The following is a 10,716-nucleotide window of genomic DNA, read 5'->3' as shown; positions in this document are numbered from 1 at the left end:
CAACCTCTGACACCCAGGTTCAAACGATTCTTCTGCTTCAGTCTTCCTAGTAGCTGGGATTACAGGTGTGCATCACCATGCCTGGCTAATTTTTGTATTTTTAGTAGAGATAGGGTTTTACTATCTTGGCCAGGCTGGTCTCAAACTCCTAACCTCAGGTGATCCACCCACCTTGGCCTCCCAAAGTGCTGGGATTACAGGCGTGAGCGAAGACACCTGGCCAAAGCAATCTTAATGTTATATGTTATAGCTGAGAAGCCTCTGGATAGAGAGCGCTTTGTTATTTTCACTTTTTTACTGCTTTGTTGTATCACTTTAGATACCTCTTCCCTCCTCTGTGCTTTGTTTTTCGTTAAACCTAGATAATAAACCTTGCTGTTTATCTCCTTTTCTAAAGTGACTGTAAGAACAGATAAGGAATTTTTTTGTTTTCCTGAGACAGAGTCTTGCTCTGTTGCTCAGGCTGGAGTGTGGTGGCTTTATCTTGGCTCACTGCAGCCTCCACCTTCCAGATTCAAGCGATTCTCCTGCCTCAGCCTCCTGAGTTGCTGGGATATAGGCACATGCCACCATGCCTGGCTAGTTTTTGTATTTTTAGTAGAGATGGGGTTTCGCCATGTTGGCCAAGCTGGTTTTGAACTCCTGGCCTCAAGTGATTAACCTGTCTCAGACTCCCAAAGTGTTGGGATTACAGTTATGAGCTACCACGCCTGGCCAAGAAATTTTGATAGAATATTTTGAATACTAGAGAGCTAAATTTTTTCATTATCTGTAGATAGGTTTATAAAGACAAACACAGTTAAGCATATCTGTGACATCCCCTTCTGCTATCTTCCTACTTTTTGCCTATTGTTTCAGTCACTGTTCTAAGTGCCCTTTGTTCACTCACTCACTTAACTCTTACAACACCCCTTGTGAAACAAGTTTTATCATCATCGTTTCCATCTTGTAGCTGAGAAAACTATGGTACAGCGAGTAAATAACTTGGAGAATCAGGATCTGAACTCAGGCAGTCTGGTTCTAGAGACACTTCTTACCTTATGTTACACAGAAGAAAAATACAGGTGAAGGGAGAGAATAATTAGAACAGTGAGGCAAATTGGATGGGGAAGAAGAAGAAAAAAAAGCATGGAATATTTTATGAAAATAATAGAAATAAAAATGGATAGCTCCTTTAAAAAAGAGAAGAAGGGGCTTCAGTGAATTGTGTTTGCACCATTGCACCCCAGCCTGGGTGACAAAGTGAAACTCTATCTAAAAAAAAAAAAAGAAAAAGAGAGAGGTTAAGGGATAAGGGATAGGTTGGGAGAATGGCAAAGGGGCAGGGATTCCTGATAATTTCTGACTACCTGGAGCTGTAGTATAGTGCTTGCTATATTTAAGATTTAGAATTTGGACACAGGCAAGCATTAAGTATGTTTAGAGAAAACACAAGTGATAAAGAATGTCTTTTTCCTGGCTGGGCATGGTGGCTCGTGCCTGTAATCCCAGCACTTTGGGAGGCCAAGGCAGGTGGATCACTTGAGATCAGGAGTTCAAGACCAGCCTGGCCAACATGGTGAAACTCGGTCTCTACTAAAAATACAAAAATTAGCTGAGCACGGTGGTGCATGCCTGTAATCCCAGCTACTCGGGAAGCTAAGGCAGGAGAACTGCTTGAACCCGGGAGACGGAGGTTGCAGTCATTGAGCTGAGATTGCGCCATTGTACTCTGCACTCCAGTCTGGGCAACAGAGTGAAACTCTGTCTCAAAAAAAAAAAAAAAAAAAAAAAAAAAAAAAAAAAAAAAGTCTTCTTCCTCCAGGCTCATCTATGTCCCAAATGACAGGATTTCCTCCTTTTTAAAGGCTGACTAGGCTGGATGTGGTAGCTCATTCCTATAATCCTAGCACTTTGGGAGGCTGAGGCAGGAGGATCACTTGAGTCTGGGAGTTCAAGACCAGGCTGAGCAATATGGTGAAATCCTGTCTCTATAAAAAAATGCAAAAATTAACCAGGTATGGTGGCATGTGCCTGTGGTCCCAGCTACTCAGAAGGCTGAGGTGGGAGGATCACTTGAGCCTGGGATGACAAGATCACACCACTGCACTCCAGCCTGGGCAACAGAGCAAGACCCTGTCTCAAAAAATTTAAAAAAAGGCTAACTAGTATTCCATTGTGTATATATGCCACATTTTCTTATCAACAGAAAGACAAATACTGTATTATTTCACTTTTACGTGGAATCTGAAAAAGTCAAATTCATAGAAATAGAGAATAGAATGGTGGTTACCAGAGGCTGGCAGTGGGTTAAGGAAGGAAATAGGCAGTTGTTAGTTAAAGGGTACAAAGTTTCAGTTAGGAGGAATAAGTTTTTAGAATCTACTGCACAGGGGGGTGACTCTAGTCGATAATAATGTATTATATATTTCAAAATAGAGTAAATTTCAAATGTCTCACCACAAAAAAATGCTAGTAAATTATATGATAGATATGCTTATCTACTTAATCATTCCATATTGTATACATATATCAAAACACCACATTGTACCCTATAATGTATATAGAGTTTATCAATTAAAAATAATATTAATTTAAAAGTTTTAAAACATTATTTTCCTTTAGGGATTAGGTATGGAAGTTTTTTTTAAATCTGTATCTTGGCTCATGCCAAATCTCACGCCTAATTTATTGTTTTGCAGATCAGATTTAATTTCACTGTAAAGGTAAATGGAATCCTCTCCACAGAGTTCTTTGGGTAAGTTCTTAAGTCCGTGGCTTAAGATGATGCTATGGCTCTGCAATTTTTCTCAGATATTGTCCTATTTCCAAAAGCTTCCTAGTTTGATGTCTTGACCTAAAGTCACCTTGAAACTAATTTTCTGTTACCTCCACATTTTCTTATTCTAGTAGATTCATCCCTGTCACTAGAGGGGTAAACTTAGAGATTGCCATTTTCCCCTTGGTTAATGAAGTTACTGAATTCTAGTACTCTCTGGGGTGTTAGTGTCATGGGCCAAAATTTGTGTCAAACAGAGACTGATTTTAGAATCTTTGAGAGATGGCTTTGCTTTGCTTTGCAGGGTAGAGAATGAACCCACTTTGAACCTTTGGAATGGAATTGCTCTTGTGGTAGACTCTCAGCATTATGCGAGGTGAAGGCGTAAAGCATTGTTGTCCCTCTGCATGTTTTACTCTCCTCTCATGAGTATGAATGTGGGTAGAAATTGGAAATTGTCTCACTTGTCGTTTCTAAGTGCCAGGTGTCAACTTCTCTATAAGAAAAGCAGAAGTGCAGCTGGGTGCAGTGGCTTACGCCTATAATCCCAGCACTTTGGGAGGCCGAGGCGGGTGGATCACCTGAGGTCAGGAGTTCGAGACCAGCCTGGCCAACATGGAGAAACCCCATCTCTACTAAAAATACAAAAAATTAGCCAGGCATTGTGGCGGTCAACTGTAATCCCAGCTACTCAGGAGGCTCAGGCAGGAGAATTGTTTGAAACAAGGAGTGGGAGGTTGCAGTGAGCTGAGATTGTGCCACTGCACTCCAGCGTGGGTGACAGAGTGGGTCTCTGTCTCAAAAAAAAAAAAAAAAAGAAAAGCAGAAGTTGAAAACTGCTATTTTTTTTTTTCTTTTCAAAGATGGGGTTTCACCATGTTGGCCAGGCTGGTCTTGAACTCCTGACCTCAGGTGATCCACCCACCTCGGCCTCCCAAAGTGCTAGGATTATAGGCTTGAGCCACCACGCCTGGCCTGAAAACTGCTATTTTAATTTATTTGTGTACTTGAAACTATTCTAATTGACCTGAAGACATGTGCTACCTTCTCTTCAGGCCTTATTTTCTTCTGTAAATGAAATGAAACAAACCCTGCTAGTTCCAGTCTCATTTAGGCATGAGAAGAGAAGACTATGAATTTAAAACTTTACTTGAATTATTGAGAGTATAAATACCAAGGAATTCATTTTACACTTTTTTTTGTGTATCAGCATTTTGCATAGGTTTGGAAATCACCTCTCTGCCCATCTCTATCTTCTTCAGACTCCAAGAAAATAAATCAGGCTGGGTGCAGTGGCTCACACCTGTAATTCCAGAACTTTGGGAGGCTGAGGCAGATGGATCACTTGAAGTTAAGAGTTTGAGACCAGCCTGGCCAACATGGCAAACCCTGTCTCTGCTAAAATACAAAAATTAGCTGGGTGTGGTAGCACATGCCTGTAATCCCAGCTACTTGGGAGGCCATGGCATGAGAATCACTTGAACCCAAGAGGCAGAGGTTGTAGTGAGCCTAGATCACACCACTGCATTCCAGTGACAGAGCGAGACTCCATCTCAAAAAATCATAATAATAAATGTAAAAAATCCATGGAGGAGGTGGTAAACAATATGGAACACACAGAGCCCTTCTGTCTTGCCTTCCTATGCCATTTAACTATCACAGAATCCAAAGTGAAGCTGAATTCTATCAAGAAAAGACCTAACATATGCTTAAGTCCAATTAATTTATTCTTTTTTTTTTTTTGAGACAGGGTCTCACTCTGTTCAATCCAGATGCCATCATAGCTCACTGCAGCCTCGAACTCCTGGGCTCAAGTCATTTTCCCACCTCATCTTCCTGAGTAGCCAGTAGCCAGGACCACAGGAATATGCTACCATACTGTGCTAATTAAAAAAAAAAATTTATGGCTGGGTGTGGTGGCACACACCTGTAATCCCAGCACTTTGGGAGGCCAGGGCAGATGGATCACCTGAGATCAGGAGTTCAAGACCAGCCTGGGCGACATGGTGAAACCCCACCTCTACTAAAAATACAAAATTAGCTGGTCCTGGTGGCAGTGCCTGTAATCCCAGCTACTCGAGAGGCTGAGGCAGGAGAATTGCTTGAACCTGGGAGTCAGAGGTTGCAGTGAGCCGAGATTGTGCCATTGCACTCCAGCCTGGGTGACAGAGCAAAACTCTGTCTCAAAAATAAATAAATAAATAAATAAATAATAAATTTTTTTTTTTTTTTTGTAGAGATGAGGGTGTTGCCTAGGCTGGTCTCCAATTGATGGACTCAAGCAGTCCTCCTGCCTTGGCCTCCCAAAGTGCTGAGATTACAGGCATGAGCCACTGTATCCAGCCCTCATTTAGTCTATTCATTGGTTTCTGCCTCTATTTATATGCCCAGAGGTAACACTAGTAGTCATAGGCTCTGAAGGGTTAAAGAGACTGCCTTTGGTTTTTAGTCTGTTTTCTTATTCTCACCCAAAATTACACCTCAGATGAGAATATTTTTGTCATTTAATATACAGGTAATAATTTCCCTATTCCATATCTTTCTTTAGTGATCCTCTAATATTATACAGTCCTTACAGGTAGACAGCTCATCATCATAATTTTACTGATAGAAGTTTAAGCCTTTGAGCCAATGTTTGTAGATGTGTTTCCTTGGATGACCTGATTAGAGAGAAAGGAAAACGTTCATTAATATTTCCTCTTAGTTAATTCATTCATTCTTAATCAGCTTTCAGGTTGACTATTTTCTCTCTGTTTAAAAAAGAGCTATTGGAAAGTAGACAGATAAAAAATTTTACTAGATTCTTTGTAGGAGAGAAAGATGGCCTGATTTTTTCTCATTGTTCTTATCAAACAGCAACCTCAAACCTCTTCAGGGGAAGGTGTAGCATGTATGAAAGCTGACTTCAAAGTATCATGGGGCCAGCTTTAGGCCATTTGTGATTCATGGCTCCTCTCACACAATGCTGCCCTTTAAATGAATTTGGAAACTTGCTCAGAACCAAAGATTAATTTTAGTGGAGGAAATATACTTGAGAATAAAAAACAGGCTGGGCATGATGTCTCAGACCTGCAGTCCCAGCACTTTGGGAGACCAAGGCAGAAAGATTGGCAGAAGTCCAAGACCAGCTTAGAAAACATAGTGAGAACCTCTTTTCTAATAAAATAAAATAATTCTTAATATTTTTTGAGAAAGTCTTGCTCTGTCACCCAGCTGGAGTGCAGTGGTGCAATATCAGCTCACTGAAACCTCTGCTTCCCATGTTCAAGCGATTCTCCTGCCTCACCCTCCTGAGTAGCTGGGACTACAGGAGTGTACCATTACCCCCAGCTATTGTATCTTTAGTAGCGATGGAGTTTCATCATGTCAGCCAGGTTGGTCTCCAACTCCTGACCTCAAGTGATCACCTGCCTCAGCCTCCCAAAGTGCTGGGATTACAGGTGTGAGCCCCCATGGCTGGTCTAAATTGTTTTCTTTTTTAAAGAGAAACTAAGAAGCATCCATTAGTGGCAGCAAAAGCAGGAGCCATGATAACATCCCTGAAATGCCAGTTTTTCTATTACTTCCATTGCTGTGGTTTCCTGAGTGAGACACAAGTTATTTATTCCAACAAAACTGATATGGCAGGTTATATGGTTATATGTATGTTAGAAGTTATAAAAATTTTGAATGCTCTTTTAAATAATTTCTTAAGAGGGAAAAATGTTAAATTTGACTTGTCTGTTTTCTGACAGTAGACCAAAATTTGATACAATTGAATCATACTGCAGCAGAATTCACCCTGTGCTAGGACATCCAGTAATGCTTTTCATCCCTGATGACGTGGCTGGCATGGACTTGTTGGGAGAACTGATACTGACTCCAGCAGTTGCATTGTGCCCCGGCCCAAAGGTTTTTTCCAATCAGCTTAACAGCATTTCTTCAGTTTCCATATCCTTTTGATGAAAAATTCCACCCAATTACCTTTGAAATGGGTTTTTATATCCCAGTTTTAGAAAAGCCTTTAGTATGTGTATTCGGCATCTACAAATATGTATGATTTGTATAAAAACATATAATTGAATGTGAAAGCCAAGCTTGAACATTTGCCAGGGAACTGAAAACTATAAAATGTGACACATGTCATACATTTTTCTTATAATTCAATGTGACTGAAGCATGAAATGAATGGTACATGAGGGAGATATAAGGCTGGAAAAATAGTCTGGAGTTGAATATGATAGATCTTGAGTGCCATACTACGGATTGTGAACTTTATTCTCTGTATAGTAAGAAACCATTGGATGTTTTGGGAGGAGTCTTTAGCAGCATTATATAGTATGGATGGGAGACAGAAGTTAGTAATACTAAGTAAATAAGTAAGTGAACTGGGTTAAAAAATAATGAGTGCCTGATGGCTGGGTGCAGTGGCTCACACCTGTAATCCCAGCACTTTGGGAGGCCAAGGTGGGAGGATCACTTGAGGTCAGGGGTTCGAGACCAGCCTGGCCAATTTGGCGAAACACTCTTTACTAAAAATACAAAAATTAGCTAGGTGTAGGTGGGGGGGTGGGGCGCCTATAGTCCCATCTACTTGGGAGGCTGAGGCAGGAGAATCACTTGAACCGGGGAGGTGGAGACTGAAGTGAGCCAAGAACACAACACTGCATTCCAGCTTGGGCAACAGAGCAAGACTCTGTCTCAAAAAAAAAAAAAAAAAAAAAAAAAAGAAGAAAGAAAGAAATAAAAAAATATTAATAATGAGTGCTTGAATCTAAAGTGTGGTCGACATGGAAAGGCCAGACTTATCACCTGAAATAATGAACAAAATGTAACCAGTTCATTATCAAGGTAGGGAGAGATTAGGGGCAGGGAACATCTAAGGTTGATGTCAGATTTCTAGGAATAGAATAGGCAAATACAGAGGACAGAATGTAAATGGAGGGGCTTTTTTTTTTGTTTTTTTTGACAGAGTTGGGGTCTGTTGCCCAGGCGGAGTACATTGACATGATCTTGGCTCACTGCAACCTCTGCTTCCTGGACTCAAACCATCCTTCCATCTCAGCCTCCTGAGAGACCACAGGCGCATGCCACCACGCCCAGCTAATTTTTGTATTTTTGGTAGAGACAGAGTTTCACTGTGTTGCCCAGGCTGGTCTCAAACTCCTGGACTCATGTGATCCACCAACCTCAGCTGGGATCACAGGCATGAGACATTGTGCTCTGCCTAGAGGGGCTTCTTTTCAGAGTAATGAAAATGTTCTAAAATTGATGGTGGTGGTGATTGTACAACCCTTTGAATATACTAAAACCTATTTTGTTATACATTTAAAATGAGTGAATTGTATGCGATGTGAATTACATCTCAATAGAGCTATTAAAAAAGATTTCCATGGTTAACTGACAGAATAACAATACTGTCAGCAAGATACAAAACATTAGTAGCAGATTTGGGGGATAAAGAAGATGAGTTTGACATTAAACATGTTGTTTATGGTGCCACAAGACATCCTTTGAACATAGTAAGCAGCTATACAGAAATTTGGACTGGGATTTGGAAATGATCAGAGATATAGATACAGAATTTTAGAGTCGCCAGCCTGGCAACAGAGCAAGATTCTGTCTCAAAAAAAAAAAAAGCAAGAACTTAGCAAAAATAAAGCAAAGAGAGACAAGTCAGGGAAAATACAGAAGAGAGAGGTTAACAGAGGAAAGAATGAAACTGTCTAATGTATATTTAATTGATGTCCCAAAAGAGAAGAGAAAAGAGAAAATGGGGTAGAAACAATATTTGAAGAGTTAATGGCTGAAACAACTGAGACAGATTTAAGAACAGAATAATCAAGCAGTATAAATAAAAAAAGATTTCCACAACTATAGAAGATGAAAAACAGAAAAATCTTAATATCAGTTAGGAGGACAAATCATCTTTAAAAGATAAACAATTTAACAGCTGACTCCCCATACCAACAGAAGGTGTTAAACTAATAATGTCCTGAAATAAAATAATTACCAACCTACAATGTTATATCCAATACAAATATCCCTCAACATAAAAGGTAATAAACTTACCTGTATATTATGTTAAAATTATAATCCATGTAACAAGAAGAATTAATTCAAAAGATTTTAAAACATGGTGTTTTGACTATACATTCTTGGCAGGATATACTCTAAGGATGAAATAAAGTCCAAAGACCTCTTAAAATTTATTCAGTGGCTTATTAGTAATAATATTGGTATTTTACATTGGAATTATTATATGCATGTTTATGATAATTATGTTAACATTGTTAGGAATCACAATTTTTAGCATCGGAAGATATGTGAGTGTAAATTCAGAAAAACAATTTTTTAAAGGGGTCTTGCTCTGTTGCCCAGGCTAAAGTGCAGTGGTGTGATCATAGCTCACAGCAACCTCAAACTTACGGGCTTAAGCAATCCTCCTCCTGAGTAGCTGGACTACAGGCATGCACTATCATGCCTGGCTAATTTTTTTTTAATTTTTATTTTTTTGTAGACACAGTCTCACCCTCGAATCTCCAAATTTAATGAAAACTATAAACCTGCAGATTCGTGATCAATGAACCCTAAGTGTAAGAAATACAAAGAAAATTACACCAAGTCACATCATAAAGTATTTAAAGCCGGTAATAAATTTTTTAAAGCAGCTGGAGGCTGGGCGTGGTGGCTCACGCCTGTAATCCAAGCACTTTGGAGGCCAAGGTGGGTGGATCACCTGAGGTCGGGAGTTCAAGACCAGCCTGACCAACATGGTGAAACCCCGTCTTTAAAAAATAAATACATTAATTAATTAAAAAAAAAGGCAGCTGGAGATGAAAAAGACACATTATGTATAGAGGAACAAAATATGGCAGATTTCTCACTGGAAACAGTGTTAGCTAGAAGAAAGTGGGGTAACATCTTTATAAGGTATTCAGAAAAAAAAAGAAGGCAAAATGAAGAATTTTTCAGACATAGAAAAGGTGAAAGAATTCATTATCAGAAGACTTGTATTATAAGAAATGTTAAAGGAAATCTTTTAGGTAGAAGAAAAACTATGCCAGACAGAATTCTGGATCTACCCAAAAAAAGAAGAGAACTGGAAGTGGTGACTATGTGAGTAGATACAAAATAACTTTTGACCTTTTAAAAAAACAAAATCTCCTTCATGAGTATATAAACCAAAAAGTATCTAAGACAGGTCTCAATCAGTTTAGAAGTTTATTTTGCCAAGGTTAAGGATGGCCTGGGAGACAGGTCTGTGCCTTTCTCTAAAAATGATTTTGAGGGCTTCAGTATTTAAAGGGGAAAAGCAGGCTGGAGGGGAAAGAGGAAGGGGTTGGTAACATTATTGAATACATATGTTACAAGAGAAGAGGAGCAAGTAGGGAAATAGTCAATTATGTATTTGTCTTGTGCTCAGTAAATTGGCACTTTACATGAGAGAAGGTGAACATAAGAGTAGCTACCTGTGGAAATATTTAACTTTTTATCTGTAGCTATCTGCTTAGGAACAAAAGAAGAGGCAGCTTCTTGCATGGCTCAGCTTTCAGCTAAATTATTTCCTTTTGGCATAGTGATTTGGAGTCTTGAGTTTTAATTTTCCTTTAACAAGTACCTCACCAGAAAAAAAAAATCTTTTTTTTTTTCTTGAGGCAAAGTCTTGTTCTGCTGCCCAGGCTGGAGGGCAGTGGCATCATCACAGCTCACTGGAACCTCCGCCTCCCAGATTGGAGCGATTCTCCTGCTTCAGCCTCCTGAGTAGCTGGGATTACAGGCACACATCACCACACCCGGCTTATTTTTGTATTTTTAGTAGAGAAGGGGTTTCCCCATGTTGGCCAGGCTGGTCTCAAACTCTTGACCTCAGGTGATCTGCCTGCCTCAGCCTCCCAAAGTGCTGGGATTACCAGAGTGAGCCACCAGGCCCAGCCAAAAAAAAAAAAAATACATATACATATATATATATATATATA

At 39.7% G+C, this 10,716-nt stretch overlaps 1 protein-coding gene across 3 annotated transcripts in view; it reads left to right on the top strand.

Moving 5' to 3' along the window:
- The window catches only part of CUNH11orf80 (chromosome unknown C11orf80 homolog), a 106,682-nt gene that overhangs the window by 62,542 nt on the left and 33,424 nt on the right, over positions 1-10,716 (top strand). For 2 of the 3 annotated variants that reach the window (XM_032282710.1, XM_032282711.1), the window contains exons 6-8: positions 2,682-2,737; positions 3,063-3,134; positions 6,493-6,688. In XM_032282710.1, coding sequence (XP_032138601.1) covers positions 2,682-2,737; positions 3,063-3,134; positions 6,493-6,688 — 324 coding nt within the window. The remainder of the gene's footprint in view (positions 1-2,681; positions 2,738-3,062; positions 3,135-6,492; positions 6,689-10,716) is intronic. The other variant, XM_032282712.1, reaches the window with a different exon arrangement.

The sequence above is a fragment of the Sapajus apella genome, unplaced genomic scaffold (genome assembly GCF_009761245.1).
Source record: "Sapajus apella isolate SASKATOON/1434 unplaced genomic scaffold, GSC_monkey_1.0 scaffold14, whole genome shotgun sequence".
NCBI lineage: Eukaryota > Metazoa > Chordata > Mammalia > Primates > Cebidae > Sapajus > Sapajus apella.
This window is presented reverse-complemented; position numbering and strand designations above follow the sequence as displayed.